Source organism: Mya arenaria, chromosome 8 (assembly GCF_026914265.1).
Source record: "Mya arenaria isolate MELC-2E11 chromosome 8, ASM2691426v1".
Taxonomy (NCBI): Eukaryota; Metazoa; Mollusca; class Bivalvia; order Myida; family Myidae; genus Mya; species Mya arenaria.
The window spans coordinates 68,066,259-68,085,124 of record NC_069129.1 but is presented as its reverse complement, the minus strand read 5'-3'; the positions used below and the strand labels follow the sequence as shown (position 1 = coordinate 68,085,124).

General features: G+C 35.9%; 1 protein-coding gene across 1 annotated transcript; it reads left to right on the top strand.

Annotated features, from left to right (window-relative positions):
• The first annotated feature begins 410 nt into the window (after nucleotides 1-410).
• Nucleotides 411-18,545, top strand: LOC128244513 (uncharacterized). The gene is made up of 10 exons (XM_052962515.1): nucleotides 411-610; nucleotides 1,067-1,205; nucleotides 1,644-1,768; nucleotides 2,818-2,995; nucleotides 3,325-3,955; nucleotides 13,862-14,072; nucleotides 14,349-14,487; nucleotides 14,887-15,011; nucleotides 15,347-15,524; nucleotides 15,845-18,545. The coding sequence occupies exons 1-10, from the start codon at nucleotides 411-413 to the stop codon at nucleotides 16,478-16,480; spliced, it is 2,562 nt and encodes an 853-aa protein (XP_052818475.1). The 3' UTR covers nucleotides 16,481-18,545.
• The last annotated feature ends 321 nt before the right edge of the window (nucleotides 18,546-18,866 follow it).

Sequence of the window (18,866 nt, the reverse complement as noted above, 5' to 3'; positions counted from 1 at the left end):
ATACATATAGACCAGTAACAGGCAGATGGTTATTCACAAATCTGCCTCAGAGCCCTACCAACTGAGCTACACATGACATACGTATAGACTAGAAACAGGCACATGGTCCTTCGCCACACTACACTAGCACAGAGCTCTACCGACTAAGCTCCACATGTCATGTACATATGGACCAATAACAGGCAGATGGTTCTTCACTATACTACCATTATTCACTACTAGTGAGAGATTTTAGGTGGCAGTCATATTTCTAAGAAACATTTTTTACAGATAGTGTTCATAAAATCAATGTATAATATACACTATTTATGGGCATGCAGGTAATGTTTTCTCTGAAATGTATGTCATACATATGTTTGGCAGAAGAACAATGTCTAACAAGTATGTTGTTCATTAAAGGCCTTACAATGATGAAGTTACGGGTAGCAGTGATCGGGGGTGGAGCCGCCGGGCTTTGCGCCCTGAGGCTTCTGTCAGCATGTGGGGAGAGGTTTGAGCCCGTGGGTTTTGAGCAGCTGAACGGGATCGGGGGCACCTGGCGGTACACGGACCATAAAGGCACCATGGCGAATGGAATATCAGTACATTCCAGCATGTACAAAAACCTCAAGTAGGGGAACTATTTGAATTACGAAGTCGTTACTTTATTTATTATATTGGCAATGACTTTAAGTGCAATAAAATGCCTAATATATTACCATTAACATGTATTTTATGTGATGAATTGCAGCTGGGTGCCGTTTCAATGAAGATTTTAGTTGGTTTTAGTCGTAAAATGAAATGATCTTAGTGTCATACTTGCGTTATTTGGCTGCATATTCGTGAGAATTGAACTTGAACCAGTATTAGAAATAAACACATGGTTGAGGAAATAAAAATAAACAATAGTTTGCCATTTGTGACGTACGTGTATACACATTTAAGTTAATTGAGGTTACGACTAAAACTTACTGAAATGCCCAATTGTAACCCTGGATATGGCCTTTATGATCTTCAATGACCTAATATCAATATCTTAAAGGTACAATTTGCCGTGATCTTATGAACGAACTATGCCCATTTGCAGGACAAACATACCGAAGGAAGTGATGGCGTTTCCAGGGTTCCCGTTTCCACGGAATCTACCTTCCTTTGTCAGACATGAGGATGTTCTTCAGTACCTCGAGGATTATTATCAACATTATGGCCAGTACAAGTACTTAAAAGTAAGGACAAGTAAAGTGACCTTTCCAGTAGACATGGTCTGTGAAAGTGATGTTGAGATTTAAAGGGACGCCTTTTATTGGGTCAGACGTAGAAAAATCAACTCTGTGTACAATGTGAACACAATACTTTTGTTCAGTAATAAAACATCAACATTTAAAATTAGTGATCAAGTGTAAATGAGACATCAATTCTCTATGAAGCAAACAATGTTAGTTAGGCTATTGAAATTTTTGTAGTGTTGGTTCAGTTTACAGGTAAATTCAATGGACACTGAATCAAGAAAGCTGTGAATCAAATATTTATATGTACATATAAATCAAGCTTTTTGTTTACTGGTCGAATCTTATAAAAACGTATAGACCAATACAAATTGTAAACAAAATTGATTAATGTCCGATCTAAATTGTGATAAAAACGTGTTATGAACTCATTTCCAGTTGAGGACCAAGGTCGATCTGGTGGAGCCTGTTACAGAAGGAGCGAAGACTCAGTGGAGTGTAACCTACAGCTCTGAGAACCATACACAAACTGGGCAGTTTGATGCAGTCATAGTCTGTAACGGGTAAGCGTACCTATATATTAAGTTGTATAATGTGACATTTTTATCAGTAGGAAAAAAAATGTTAACAAAATAAACTTTTTTAAGCTGCAGATATGTTTTCTGGTGTTATTCTTTAATAATACCAAAACGTAATGGCATAATCTGGACATTGTTAGAGGGACTGGAGCTGTGTTGGTGTCATGCAACACCATAGACAGACCATTTCTCACCATCAATTTAGGATACTCGCATGGAACTTAGTAGACAAATTGTCAATGATAATGCACGCATATTTATCAAAGTTAATTACTTTAGTTTGGCTAAAATAATTGTTGAATTATGCCCTTTAACCGATTAAAAAAAAATCGCCAAGCATTAATTTAAGATTGTCCAATCATCACCAAATATGTAAAGTCAGAGTGTGTATGGATATCTTGGACAAGTCCGATAACCAGCTACATTGCCTGAGCCACTCGAGTGTTGTCGCACGTTAACTTTATAAGTTACCTTAAATCTGTACTGTCAGATCAAGAACTTTAGAATTATTTGTCCAAGTATCACCAAATTTAGTGAGAATGTGTATGGGCATACTACCTAACGGAAGAGTTCAATTACTAACATTATAACTTGAGTCACTCGAGAGTTATGGCCCTTTAATTAAGGAAATTACTTTAAATCGGTATTGTCCGATCAACAAGTATTACCAAATTTGATCTTGTCCCATCAATAATTTTAGAATTCTTTGTCCAATCATCACCAGATTGGGTCCGAATGCGTATGGGCATCATTCCGGTTCGATAATCAGCCATGTTGATTCCGACTTTCCAGAGTTGACTCTTGTTTCCTAATGCTCTTTGAATTTGATAACAGTGTACCTCAGTGTTTCTATACCACGTGATAAATTGCGTTATAAGTGCTATGTCCGAAAGCAATAGTTTGCTCTTTTTTTAAAGTCTTCATTTTAAGCAAAATGTTACCTTCCGACGAAGCATATATGACGTAATTTATCACGTGATATATACACACACTGTACCTTCAACAGACGATATATTATCCATATTCGTTCCCAGCCATTATTCAGTTCCGCTGGTTGCGCACATGAAAGGTGAGGAGAGTTTTAAGGGGGAAATAACCCACAGTCATGACTACCGGGTACCAGACGTGTACAAGGACAAGGTTGTCGTCTGTCTCGGGGCCGCAGCCTCCGGACAGGATGTCAGCCTTGACATTGCTACTTCAGCAAAAAAGGTGAACACTGTTTATTTGACATCTGAAGGTCAACTTTTTTCAGCTGTCCGACTTACATTAGAAATATTTATAGCATGCTATTTGTTCATCACTCAGTCACAGCAATAGTGTTTGACCTACTGACTTACTGAGAAAGGTCTTTGTTGGGACATTGCAAACTATTTTCTATGAGGTTGTTTATACTATAGTGTACGTACCATATATACCAAATTACTTCGAGGTAGGATTAATTAAGTTTGCATGTTTATTTACCAACGTGTACTTTCCGTAAAAAGGAGTAAGAGGTACAAATAAACGCAATACATGTTCAACGTTCCCTTCGTTTGCAGGTGATTCTTAGCCACAATAAACCTAGTCTCGAAACTGTGTTACCAAGCAACGTGTGTCAGCAGACTGGTATTGCTCGCCTCACAGAGAAAACTGCTGTGTTTACAAACGGAAAAGAGGAACCAGTCGATGTCATCATGCTGTGCACTGGCTACAGATACAGTTTCCCATTTCTGTCTCCAAACTGTGCGTTGAATATAGAGGATGAGAGGGTAACTCCCCTGTACAAACACATTATTCACACAAGGTATCCAACCCTGTCATTTATCGGCATCTGTAAGACGATCTGCCCGTTTCCCCAGTTCCAGAACCAGTTAAAGTTTGTTTTGGCGACGCTGGATGGTTCCCTATCTCTACCAAGCGAGGCGGAGATGGAGACGGACACGGAGGAGGACTTCCGGGCCCGCTTGATGGAGGGGCTTCCTGTCCGTCATGCCCACCTCATGGGGCCCCGACAATGGGCCTACAACGACATGCTTGCACACATGGGCGGTTTCGAGGCGATCCCGCCAGCTATACAGAATCTGTATGATGAAGTTCACAGGGTCAGAGTGACCGACCTGCCAGGATACAAGCGGAAGCAGTATAGACTGACAGGGGAGGATTCATTTGAAGAAATTGAGCTCACTGAAAGCTAGCCAATACTAGTGATGATCAAAATCAGTGCATCAAACACCATAAGTTCTTTATTGCATCCTAATATATATGTTATAATTAGTCACAGGCTTTTGGTATGATTTTTCTGTCATTAAATCATTTCTTCAATAGGTTTTATGTTTGGTATTACGATCGAATATGTATTTTGGCGCTGAAAATGAGCACATGTTGTACTTGTCATTGACGTCAGAAAGACCAGCAAAGTACACTCATTTCATGGATTACGTTACACTAATAGCTGTGATTGTTATCACCATGATTCAGCATCAATAAAATAATCGGTATGTTATACTGGTAGTTCATTTATAAGAACGAACACATGGGATACTTATTTAACACCAAATGTATCAAATCTAAGCATTCAGTATGGACCGTCAACAGATACAACTTTATACAGACAAAAGTAGCTCTCAAATTAGTTTAGAAGGTCAATTAATGACTGTCTTATAAATGTTATCGATATGCTTTTATACAATGTTTTTGATTGCTATAAGAGGCTTAGATAATAAAAATACGTATAGAAAATATAATCTGATGATAGTTTACCAAAATAAAAACACCACATTTCATTAGTAAAACAGAATAATGTCATAGTAGAATTAACTAGAAATCAGTAAATGCGTTGATTCTCTTCAGGCGTTATTGTTAGCAGATTTTAAATTTCTAAAAATACTTTTCGGTTTAAAGAAATCGGTCTTCGACATCCGATTCGAGCCAATGAGGAAATCGAGCCAAGCGAGTTCCAGCCAACGGGGTTTGACTGTATATCGAAAATAAAAAAGTTGAACACATGTTAAAATAAATTAAGTAAGCATTATGATTATTCAAAGCGTTATGCCAATAAATAGATCATTTTAAAAATGTTTTCTTCTTATGATTTGCTGCTCGTCTTAGAACCTTTTTTTGTAAATCGACAATGATCAGTAAATTCGAGCTTATATTTGAATTTGTTAATCATTTATTTGTTTATACCTTAATCTATCCTGTTGTGAATAAATACACTTTTTTATTTTTTGCCCGATAGAATTAGCTTGCATGGTGTATTAGCTCACCTGAACACAGTTGTTCGTACTAGTCTGTTGTAGACGTACCAGTCTTTTATAGACGTGGCATCTTCCGTAATGTTTTGTTTTTAAACACTCTAGCTAACACATTCTTTATCAAATTTGGTCAGAAGGTGTGTATAGATCTATAGACATGGCATCAAGGTCAGATTTGATTTCAATTTAAAGTAAACAATTAGATCACTAGATAAGGCAAACGAAAACACCCGTTCTATATGCTATATTTTCGAAGAACTTCTCATTAAACATTTTCAAAATGTTTACAAAATCGACATAATTTCATTATGAGTTCTGTACGGTTAATCACAAGGGCATAAGCTTAATTGTTAAAAATACAGCGTATGAATACATTACGTCAGTGAACCCTCAGATGCGGCTTGAAAATGCAGACATCGCGGTTATGGCTATGAACTAGGCCACAAGTGCCCTAGTCCAAAAACAACAATCTAGGTCAAGTTCGATTTTGGAGTATGTCTGTTCAAAAAAAGAAACTCATTTGTTAAAACATTCGGAAATAATTGTTGTGATTTGTTCCGAGGACATAATTTATGTTTGTCCGAATGAAACAAAGGTCACGACCAAACAGCAGTTCACAAGTTTAAATATAAGGAAAACCTTGTTAACGCTAAAAAAATGCCGCCTGATCTAACGAATCAACACGGAACTTAGTAAGTCCAAATTATTGTACGTTTACCGATTTTTTTTACGATTTTTGTTATGGCAAATCCTTCACGTATAAATTGTTTAGTATCAAAAGTGGGTAGTTATTCCGATAGGAATTCCGGGTTAAAGCATATAGCGTCTATAAAATATCATAAAAACAAGAAAGAATACCAGATAATGTTATTTTACATTAGTTCCGCACACACAAAATAAATATCCAACGAATAATTATGAGTTTGAAGGGTTTTCTTCATTTCATTCTGTCAAAACCTAACGATATATACATGAAGGGCACCTGCAAGGCTTCAGGGCACAATTTTAAAACAATCGGAACATTTCGGCCATGGCCGAGTTGTTACGATTTTATTTACGAGGTCTGTTTCGAAGCTTGTCGGAGCTGGCCGAGTTATTACGATTGGGTCGATTTGTTCCGCTTGGTATAATTGTTCACCAATGCTAACAGTCAACTTTCGTTTTATTGCACGGCCTGTAAACGCCAGCTCCACCACTTTACGGTGGTGCAAAGAAAAAGAGCTGTCGACACTTCCGTGGTGGAGCTGTGCCCTATGTTTACATGAACAAACGTAAGTATGATTTATATTTTATTTGATAATTTCATTTAACGGACATATTTCGAAAATCGGAGAATGTGGTACCGTGTAAGAACACTTCTGCTGTATGCTGGTTACTATTTCGTTTCAAAATTGTGCAAACTGTGGTGCCAGGAGCTTTTCTCCCGAATCGGACTTGTGCATATTTTGAGATCTGATAGCATAGCAAGTACATTTCGGTGCTTACACACCACGTAAGAACATTTTCACGCATGCAAGCATAATTGTTATGTATAATACCTATGCCGGAACACAACAAAACTGATAAGCACTTCTTAAAAAGGAAAAAAATGCACATATTTATGAAAGTGGTGGCGCGTTTGCCCTAGTGGTTGCGCTGTCTAGTAGTGGTAGCGCTATCGAGTATGTTTTGCGCTTGAAGTAATATAAAATGTTAACGCTTTTGGATTGAATACGAGCAAAAGTTGCTATGTGTATCATTCAATATTTATACCTCAACTTCCATTCCCTAAACAAACTGCCTTTAGGCAATTGCGTTTATCAATCGATGAACGCAACATCTTCGGAGATGTTCGGATCACAATTCATCGCATAACAATATACATGCAAACTATTGATCTTGTTATTGTTTGTATTATGTCAGAAGGTCCTTAAAATATAAATCAACATTTTAAAAAAATATATTATATTTTAAATGTATCGTTGACATAAGTGTTACATTTAAAAGTGATTTCAAGTGGTTAATCTTTTCCCGCGTTATTGTGACGTCATTTGAAAAAAATGTTTCTTGTTACACTCGGGTCGTTCTATTTACCGAATGGGTTACTGAAACTTTTTTCTTAAATAAAATATTTTTTTAACAATTATTGATTGAAATAATAAACTTATGGTGTAAATATAAGTAATGAATTGCGTGGTTAATGTCATTATCGGGGATATGAACGCAATTGGGCTGGTCGAAGTACGCGTGGAGTCCTCCACACACTTTGACCAGCCCTATTGCGTTCATACCCCGAAAAGGACTTTAACACCGCAATTCATTCCTTTAAACATTATGCTGATTATGCATACTACTTACGGAAACAAAACTACGCGAACTACCTTAACCGTACAGAAAACTATTTCGATAACAAAGGGCTAGATGCTGTTAATTTACCATATAACTTTAAGTATATATCATGTGTGTCCGGAACAGATAGAAAAATCCGACCCGAGTGCACGCGCGTAAGCCGGTAACGAGCTTTGCCGAGTTACCGGCCACATAGTGTGACCAAAGGACGGATTATTTGATCCGGACCGAAAAAAAAAATGATTGATATTTTTTCTTGCATATGCTTGTATCTAAAATTATCAATTTGAGGAAGAATTGACGTAGAAAACAGACCTTTGTACATATTACCAAAAAGCGCGTGAAACGTTGTTTACTGACATCATAAAGCGCAGTAATTTTAATGTTCACTATTGATGTCAAATAGTCACTATTTAAATCGCGTTTTTACGATTATTCATTATCTGTTTTAATTAATTGCATACTTATAAATTTGGTTGCGCTTTATTTAAATAAAATAATGTACTTACAATAAACCATACAATAAAAGAAATAAGAAGTAGCGCGTTGTTGCGCGTAACTCATCTTACATGGTGGTGTAAGATGCGTTATCCAGCACCGGTCAAATGACCGGAAACACACGTCCTGTATGCAAGAATACCTCATTCATAACCAGAAACGTATAATAGATACTTATAGTTCTATGGTAAAAATTAACAGCACCTGGCTGTTTGTTTTCGAAATAGTTTTTAGTAGATAGATAGGTAGGTAGGCGGGCAGGCAGGGGCGGGCGGGCGGGCGGGCAGGCAGGGGCGGGCGGGCAGGCAGGCAGGCAGGCAGGTAGGTAGATAGATAGATTTATTCGTGCATATATATGTCATAGTAACAAACCAAATATCTCATAAAGTTATAACACAGACTGATTAATAAAGTATTAGTGATGATATCTATACTAAAGCACAACATCATTAGAATGCTTTGGATATATACGTGCGTTAACAAAGATTTAATACAATGTGACAAATATATAACACAGGATAACCCATTAAAGTTATTCAACTTATTTCCAATGGGGTCCTTATGACAAATAAGGTTAAGGTAGTTCGCGTAGTTTTGTTTCCGCAAATAGTATGTATAATCAGCATACTGTTCAATGAATGATAAACATAACAACTTTTGTATTCATTCCAAAAGCGTTAACTTTTTATATTTAAATACTTCAAGCGCAAAAAATACTCGATAGCGCCACGACTATTCGACAGCGCAACCACTAGGGCAACAGCGCCACCACTTTCATAAATATGTGCATTTTTGCTTTTTAAGAAGTGCTTGTCAGTAATGTTGTGATCCGGCATAGGTACTATACATAAAAGTTATGTTTGCATGCGTGAGAACGTTCTTACGTGGTGTGTGAGCACCGAAATGTACTTGCTATGCAATCAGATCTAAAAATATGCACAAGTCCGATTCGGGAGAAAAGCTTCTGGCAACACAGTTTGCGCAATATTGAAACGAAATAATAACCAGCATACAGTAGAAGTGTTCTTACACGGTACCACATTCTCCGATTTTCGAAATATGTCCGTTAAATGAAATTATCAAATAAAATATAAATCATACCTACGTTTGTTCATGTAAACATAGGGCACAGCTCCACCACGGAAGTGTCGACAGCTCTTTTTCTTTGCACCACCGTTAAGTGGTGGAGCTGGCGTTTAGAGGTCGTGTATTGGAAAGGTAAATAATGTGTTTTAATGCATTAACTGCTTGTTTTGTGCAAAATAGCTTTTCACTTACATGGTAAAATATGAATATAAACCTTTATTATCCATTTCAACTTTAAAACACAACACTTAATACAATTTCAATATTTAAAACAGCCCCGTTTTTTTTGCACAAACCCGTTTAGACGTTTGGGATTGGAAGAATCCCGTATAACACGTCTATTATTTTAGACTAGGAACTTGTTCAGATTATTAGTTTAATCTAACAGTAGTTCAACTGTTACGATATTAGCAAAACCTTGGGGTTAGAGTTAAAGTCAAGGTTTGAAGACAGAAAATAATCCATCCCCAAAAGTGCCCGTGTAACAACAATATTTAAAGCATTACACAATCGAGGGAAGAGAAGATGGGTCAGCCGCATGTTAAATGGTAGGCGATCGTGCTCTGTGTGCGTCACCTGGGACGTTAACCCCAAAGAAGGGCTCAGAGCCCGACTTTGTCTATCAACCTATCCGATGGTAATCAGAGCCTTGTTTACACTTCAAAATAAAAGCCGCCTTATCCTACAAACCTTACGGAACATGTTCTAAATATTTGTGTAATCAAATCTAGTACCTGTTCGGGTATGTATCAAAACGTAAGTTACTAGTTCAGATGTTGCAATTACATTGTTAACCAAGATTCAATATAAAAAGATCTTTATTTACTGTCGGGTATATGATACCAAGAAGCATTAGCTTAATGAAGAAGTTTCCCTGTTATGGCCACGTTTTTCCCCAATCCTCACGAAACCTGATCGACTGACATGTTTTCTTTACGCGTGACAGATTAATAGAGAAGAGAGTCGGAAAGTAAGACTCGAGATGAAAATATAAAAAGAAATAGTTCATACTGGTTTAACAATGTTTAAACTTGACTAGAATGTTGCTGTTTTTTCAAGTTGCAGGAAAACAATTAGGTCATGTCGGGTTGGAATTAAAAAAAAATGTCTACAGTGTAGGCTAAAGTTTATAACGGAATTCTATCGAACTTAAAATCTAGGTTCAGTACCAATATTGGACATAATCGGATCAAATACTCGGTAACTAGATACGTTGTTTGGAAACCAGAGTTCTCTTCATGCCATTATGTGTTTCAGATTCAGGGACGGTTCTAGGATTTGATGTTAGACGGCATTGGGCGCACATTTTATACATGTAGTTAAAGATATTGTTTTATTGACGAATAATCTTTTTAAAAACCAAAATCATCTGGTTTATTTTTGCATTTATAAATATCAGTACCGTTTACTCTAGTAAAGTTTGTCGATGGAGTTAACATGAAATATAACAATTTGGACGCACTACCAACCTCATGGTAAAGCAGCTTTGAACAAGCAAATTTAGACTAAGAGTAATATTTTATAAAGAAAGTAGAACAAATATAAATAAATATAAAATATTGTATTTACAATTTCAATGAACAGTTATAAATAATACGTCTCTCTACATTTATAACGGACCTAAATTAATGAAAAAATGAGGATTAAAAAGTGGTGTGTAGCCGTGCCACTTCAAACAATTTCACAGTTACCTCCCTTAGTCTCTAATTTGCCCTTAATTTCTTAATGCGGTCAATTTGACAGTTGCCTGTTGATCATTCAGTTACTGAAGGTAAGTAACAGTTTATTTATTGATTTACATGAATAGATACAAAACTTTGACTCTATGAACAATTGTCTTTAATATGATGTCAAACTAATACCTTACCGCTTTCACTCCTCGTTTAGACGTTTGGGATTGGAAGAATCCCGTATAACACGTCTATTATTTTAGACTAGGAACTTGGTCAGATTATTAGTTTAATCTAACAGTAGTTCAACTGTTACGATATTAGCAAAACCTTGGGGTTAGAGTTAAAGTCAAGGTTTGAAGACAGAAAATAATCCATCCCCAAAAGTGCCCGTGTAACAACAATATTTAAAGCATTACACAATCGAGGGAAGAGAAGATGGGTCAGCCGCATGTTAAATGGTAGGCGATCGTGCTCTGTGTGCGTCACCTGGGACGTTAACCCCAAAGAAGGGCTCAGAGCCCGACTTTGTCTATCAACCTATCCGATGGTAATCAGAGCCTTGTTTACACTTCAAAATAAAAACCGCCTTATCCTACAAACCTTACGGAACATGTTCTAAATATTTGTGTAATCAAATCTAGTACCTGTTCGGGTATGTATCAAAACGTAAGTTACTAGTTCAGATGTTGCAATTACATTGTTAACCAAGATTCAATATAAAAAGATCTTTATTTACTGTCGGGTATATGATACCAAGAAGCATTAGCTTAATGAAGAAGTTTCCCTGTTATGGCCACGTTTTTCCCCAATCCTCACGAAACCTGATCGACTGACATGTTTTCTTTACGCGTGACAGATTAATAGAGAAGAGAGTCGGAAAGTAAGACTCGAGATGAAAATATAAAAAGAAATAGTTCATACTGGTTTAACAATGTTTAAACTTGACTAGAATGTTGCTGTTTTTTCAAGTTGCAGGAAAACAATTAGGTCATGTCGGGTTGGAATTAAAAAAAAATGTCTACAGTGTAGGCTAAAGTTTATAACGGAATTCTATCGAACTTAAAATCTAGGTTCAGTACCAATATTGGACATAATCGGATCAAATACTCGGTAACTAGATACGTTGTTTGGAAACCAGAGTTCTCTTCATGCCATTATGTGTTTCAGATTCAGGGACGGTTCTAGGATTTGATGTTAGACGGCATTGGGCGCACATTTTATACATGTAGTTAAAGATATTGTTTTATTGACGAATAATCTTTTTAAAAACCAAAATCATCTGGTTTATTTTTGCATTTATAAATATCAGTACCGTTTACTCTAGTAAAGTTTGTCGATGGAGTTAACATGAAATATAACAATTTGGACGCACTACCAACCTCATGGTAAAGCAGCTTTGAACAAGCAAATTTAGACTAAGAGTAATATTTTATAAAGAAAGTAGAACAAATATAAATAAATATAAAATATTGTATTTACAATTTCAATGAACAGTTATAAATAATACGTCTCTCTACATTTATAACGGACCTAAATTAATGAAAAAATGAGGATTAAAAAGTGGTGTGTAGCCGTGCCACTTCAAACAATTTCACAGTTACCTCCCTTAGTCTCTAATTTGCCCTTAATTTCTTAATGCGGTCAATTTGACAGTTGCCTGTTGATCATTCAGTTACTGAAGGTAAGTAACAGTTTATTTATTGATTTACATGAATAGATACAAAACTTTGACTCTATGAACAATTGTCTTTAATATGATGTCAAACATTTTAGCACTGTTCTTACGAACTAATCAATAACAACATGATTATTATTCTTTGATACATACACTGTACTACAGAATTCTTCCTTTGGATGTAATCGATGACTATGCTTTTAGAAATGTTACTTCTAAGTATAACGTGTTGTTATGCAACTTCTGTCGAACACATGCGATCATGTCACCGCGTGTTATGACTACAGACTACATGTAATATAGTTAATGTCCTGATTTTTAACACCATCAGTTTGATATTGTGTTTACTAGTGCTACATTGTATATATTTGCAGATTAAGTGAAGAATAAAAGTTAATCAGCGCATAGCTTTACCTAATGAGCTTCAAGTGACATAACTAGTCTCATCACTGGCAAATGGTTCTTCAACACTACACCACAGGGACAGGATGCGTTGTTTTGACACACCCCTTTGTCCCCGCCCCTCCATCCCATTTAAAAAAAAATCCCAGGCTTATTTATTATCATGGGGGAACTGTTACTAATGATAACTTAAAATTTCTTATTTTTTTATTCTATTATCTTTAAGGGTGACGACTTGCCCCTGTATTTTCCCATATTTGCTGAGATGACCATGTATTAGTGGCCATAACTTTGTCAAATCTCAATTAAACTCTACAATTTTGGGCTTTCCTTGTTGAGTTAATACAAATATTCAAGAAAATGGACACTTTTACCGAAAACAAATGCAAACAAAATAAAAAAAAAAACACGTTACAAAGAAAATAAAATAAAAATTCATTTTTTTGTAAGTTATCAATTGTAACAGTGCCCCCATCATTATTTATAAGCCTTGGATTATTATTTTATTTAAATGGGGGGAGGTGGAGGGGTGTGGTCAAATGCTTGTGTCAAAACAACGTACCATGACCCTGTGCACTACTCTAGCACAGAGCTCTGCTGACTGTGCTTTACATGACGCTATTATAGACAAGTTACTGGCTAATGGTTCTTTACTACACTTCACTAGCACATAACTTTACCAACTGAGCTTTCCATGACATAATTATAGAGCAGTTACTGGCAAAAAAAGCCATACCGACTGAGCTACACATGACATAACTATAGACTAGTAACAGGCAGATGGTTCTTTACCACACTGCACTAGCACAGAGCTCTACTGACTGAGCTACACATGATATAACTACAAAAATGTATAGAATAGTTACTGGCAAATGGTTCTTTACCAAACTACATTAGCTCAGAGCTCTATCGACTGAGCTTTACATGTAATTATAGACTAGTTATTGGCAGTTGGTTCTTTACTACACTAGCATACTGTGATACACCACTATTGAGGGTATTTTTAGTAACATAAATAAGGATTTAAAGAAAGATACTTTGGATTCAGATATTTTTCATATTAGCAACATATTACATGTAATTTTTGGAGATGATTTCATGCATTTTCCACAAAATATGTACATTTGTAAGAATGACACAATAACATTGTATTATATTACATATTTGTTTTTCCTTGAAGGCCATGCAATGATGAAGCTCCGGGTGGCAGTGATAGGAGGTGGAGCTGCAGGGCTGTGTGCCCTGAGGCATCTGTCTGCATGTGGGGAGAGGTTTGACCCTGTTGGCTTCGAGCAGCTGGATGGGGTTGGGGGCACCTGGCGGTATACGGACCACATTGGCACAATGGAGAATGGTATACCCGTACAGTCCAGCATGTACAGAAACCTCAAGTAGGGAACTATTGGAAAATCAAAGTCATGACTTTATTTATACAATTGGCATATGTTTAAGTATGATTGTAACTATACATTAAATAACTCAGGAAATGACTAACAGGGCATAATGCTCATTATTATCATGTATTTTGTTTGATGAATTACACCTGAATTGTAACCCTGGATATGATATGAAAATCCATCATGACCTTCACTAATCTTTCCTAAAGACACATTGTAAAAACTTATAATGTTCTATTACTGATATGAATGTAATCTGAAACTTGACAGGACAAATTTACCGAAGGAAGTGATGGCGTTTCCAGGGTTCCCGTTCCCACAGAATCTACCCTCATTTGTTAAACATGAGGATGTTCTCCAGTACCTCACTGATTACTACCAACATTACGACCTGCACAAGTACTTAAAAGTAGGTGTTTTTTACTTAAACCTTTCAACATTGCTCTTATTCACTTGTCAGCCCTACCGTTTTCAAAAGCTATGGAAAAAAGGAAATTTAAACATTAGAAATAGATTGGTTCTAAAAGTGTCTAAGGATCTTATTTTTTAAATGAACATTACTGCTACTTATTGGTTTTGTATGAAGACTTATAAATATAGTGTTATAGAGTGAAGATTAATAGCTCTTGTATCTCTATGGATCACCTGTGGGTTTCTAATGTATATGTATATTTAAATAAGAAGTCTAAAGAAATTTATAGAAATAAATCATGGGGAGAAAATACTTATGTTTGATTTCTAAATTAATCTTTAAATGAATGACGATTTCTTAAGTTCAATATAATTTCTAGAGTACTCTAATTTCCAGTTAAATACTAGGGTTGACCTGGTGGAGCCAGTCAAGGCAGGAACCAGGACTGAGTGGAGTGTAACCTACAGCTCAGAAAACCAGTCACAGACTGGACAGTTTGATGCCGTCATTGTCTGTAATGGGTAAGAGTAAGACTATCGACCCGTTCCATTAAGTCCTCTATTTGTGCTGAATTCATTGCAGTTATTAATTGAAAAAATACATGTAATGGTACATTGGAACATGATTCCACTGCTTGGCAGTGACATAAACATATGAAAAAACCAATTATTCATGCTATGATGTCAATAAAGTAAGATTTTTGTGATTTTGCACAATAATGATATTAATATAAGGTGATTGTGATGAATGACATCCATGAAATGAAAATGCTTTTAACATCTTGCTCACTTGAACAAATATATATACTTGGCAATCTTACTGTGAGTTATTTCAATCTTTATATATCTCTACGCAGCCATTATGCAGTTCCGCTGGTGCCGCACCTGGAAGGCGAGAAGAGTTTTCAGGGGGAAATAACCCACAGTCACGACTACCGGGTACCAGACGTGTACAAGGACAAGGTTGTCGTCTGTCTCGGGGCCGCAGCCTCTGGACAGGATGTTAGCCTTGACATTGCCACTGTGGCAAACAAGGTGAATACTTAGTCTGTTTTTGTGATCTTGTTACAAGTTAAAATATATGGCAATGTAAATACTGTGTTTAAAGCTGTAGAAGAACTAGTTTTGTTCGTATTGCAAAGTCATGCATTATTTGCTGTATGAACAGAGTGACTGGTTAATACTTAATAATATACCATTTCAATAATTTTCTTACTGTGTACAGAAATATGATCTTTTATTCGTTGTTGTTGAACACTTAAACATTGATGCATTATACATGTTTATCATAACGTAATTTTTCATGAATTAATACATTACATGCATGAATTTAGTACAACTCTGTACATTTGCAGGTGATCATCAGTCACAATAAACCTAGTCTCAAAACTGTGTTACCAAGCAACGTGTGTCAGCAGACTGGTATTGATCGCCTCACAGAGAAGACTGCTGTATTTACAAACGGAAAAGAGGAACCAGTCGATGTCATCATGCTGTGTACTGGCTACAGATACAGTTTCCCATTTCTGTCTCCAAACTGTGCAGTGAATATAGAGGATGAGAGGGTAACTCCCCTGTACAAGCACATTATTCACACCAGGTATCCAACCCTGTCATTTATCGGCATCTGTAAGACGATCTGCCCATTTCCCCAATTTGAGAACCAGGTTAGATTCGTGTTATCGATGTTGGATGGTTCCATGCCCCTCCCTAACCAAACAGAGATGGAGAGGGACACAGAGAAGGACTTCCAGGCCCGGCTTGCAGAGGGGCTTCCCACCCGCCATGCACACTCCATGGGGCCGCGACAATGGGCCTACAACGACATGCTTGCACACATGGGCGGTTTCGAGGTGATCCCGCCAGCTGTACAGAATCTGTATGATGAAGTTCACAGGGTCAGAGTGACCAATTTGCCAGGATATAAGCGGAAGCAGTATAGACTGACGGGGGAGGATTCATTCCAAGAAAATGAGTGCATTGGAAGCTAGCTAATACCTTGGATTATTTGATTGTTTGATTATTTAAAAGATATATATTCAAAATTTGCAGTTTATGTGATATTCCAGAATATAAATACTGTTAATGTTATTTTTTTCTGAAACACCGAATCTTACATTATGAACTTCAGTTTAGTGTGTGCCTTTGAGCTTAGTGTAAGAAGTCGATTTCATTCAAACGTTTGGAACCCTGCATGTCATTGTAATTGTTCTGAATGTCTACTTTGTCTTGAAAATATATATATTGCATTATATAAGTAAGAAGTTTATGGGAAAGACTGTTCATGGTTCATAAAGAGCATAATAATACAAATATAAGCTATTTAATAGTATAATAATTAAATTAATTAAGTTATCTATTAATGGATACAGAACTAGCCTTTAAAGTAGCTTAAGAAAAATATTTTATGATTTTTGCTTATATTTATTTTAATCAAAACACTTTTGATACCTATAATTTATTTTGATTATAAAACATTTATCTGGACAATATAACCAGATATTGTTTAACAATTCATGCACTTAATCATTAAAAACGAAATTTATTACGTACTTAAATATGTTAAACATTAGGAACTATGTTGATTGCTCGGCAGATACAAATTTATGTAATGAAATATACTAAACAACACTTTTGTTGTATTTTAGGAATAGAGATTTCATTTATCAATCTGAAACATTTCCAATTATTGGAAAAGTATAAATTCCTCACCATGGACTTAATTAAAGGATATAATTAAATTTGTGCTAAATTTATCTCCTTTTCAATCAACAGAATTTTCCATCTGTATATAACTGTTTAATTAAAAAATGTACAACCAAGCAAGATTCAAATACAATTGTGTTTAAATACATTTATACCTTTGAAAGCATTAAATTTGCTTTGATAAAGTTTCTTTTTAGATAACTGCAAGGTACCTCGTTTAGGTAAGAAAACCATTGGCTCAAAGCCACTGGTTTGGGAAAAACACCTGTCTCAATTTCTCGAAATATTTCTAGCTCAACAGGTTTAAGTATCATATTTAATTCAGCCATTTTTTCTTGCTTAAATTTAATTCATTTTACCAATAACAGATGAATTGAATTGATTGCTTTAACAAATATATCGCGCTTAGCTTGATCATGTCATAAGGGGCTTTGAGTGCGGAATTGAGAACCTAAACCTCCTGATTTCCTGAATTTGGAACAGTTTTATTTACAGGAAGTTGTCAATGACTCTGATACGTTCATATATAAAGTAAATATTTGATATGCAGATGCATAAACATCAGTAAGGGAAGTTATGTTTACTTACACGTTTGCTATGTTGGTGAACACTGTCATACATATTTGTGCTGCTAGTTATGCCAGTTGCTTGTTACTTTAAGTAACTTTACACTATAATTCATCCATACCCATAGTAATAAAGTCATTCATTAAAACAGAACATACATACGTTACAAGTCTTATCTGAAATGTCAATATAAACCATTTTTGACTACAGACCGCAAAGACTGATATTTTTAAGATACGTTTGCTGCTCTTTGTTCATCTTTTCATGACGAATAAATTCTAAGCTGTTACTTTTTAGTTATTTATTAACTGTCTGTGAATGCCTTAACTTACCCTGTGATAAATAAATATTTAAAAAAAATGTTTGGCTTTGCATGATTATATTTGCATGCATGTCGTATTTTAGCTGGCCTGAACACAGTGAGTTCGTGGTCGTCAATCTTCCCATCAGCGATGTGTATTTTCACACTCTTACATCACATTCTCCAAACATTCTTTCCCCAACTTGGCCAGAAGGCGTGTATCTATTATATTCAATCGAAACCCGTTATTCCAAATTCGTCGGGACAGCTAAAACTTACATTCCCCAGATCGGTTAGAAAGTTTGTCTTCTCGAAATAGAAAAATGCTTGATAGAAAGGTCATGTCCTGTCAAAAATGTCACTTGTCCAAGGGCTTGAAAAACCTTGCTAACACTATAGAAACCACATTTTCCTTCCAAGTTATCACGGAACTTTGTAAGAATGTTGATTGTGATGATTTCTAGCTCGGTTTGAATTATTTTATTTCACTTAGGCTTGCCACATTTTCATTTAAATGCTCAGGGCGATTGTCCCAATGAAATATAGGTCACGTTTGATTATGGGTAACGCGTGATCAGCAAGTCACAAATATAAATACGATATCAATCCAAAAGATTATGGATAACACTAGGTAACTAGTTACTAGGCTACGAGGTTAAATGTTCGAACAACCTTTAACCATCAACAGGCCACGTTCTTCTTCTCAACCTTCACGTAACTTCGTCTAAATGTTTTCTTTACGAGATACGTTTATGTAAGTTTTTGACATTTTATGGCATTTTTTTCATCTGGTATCTAGCCGT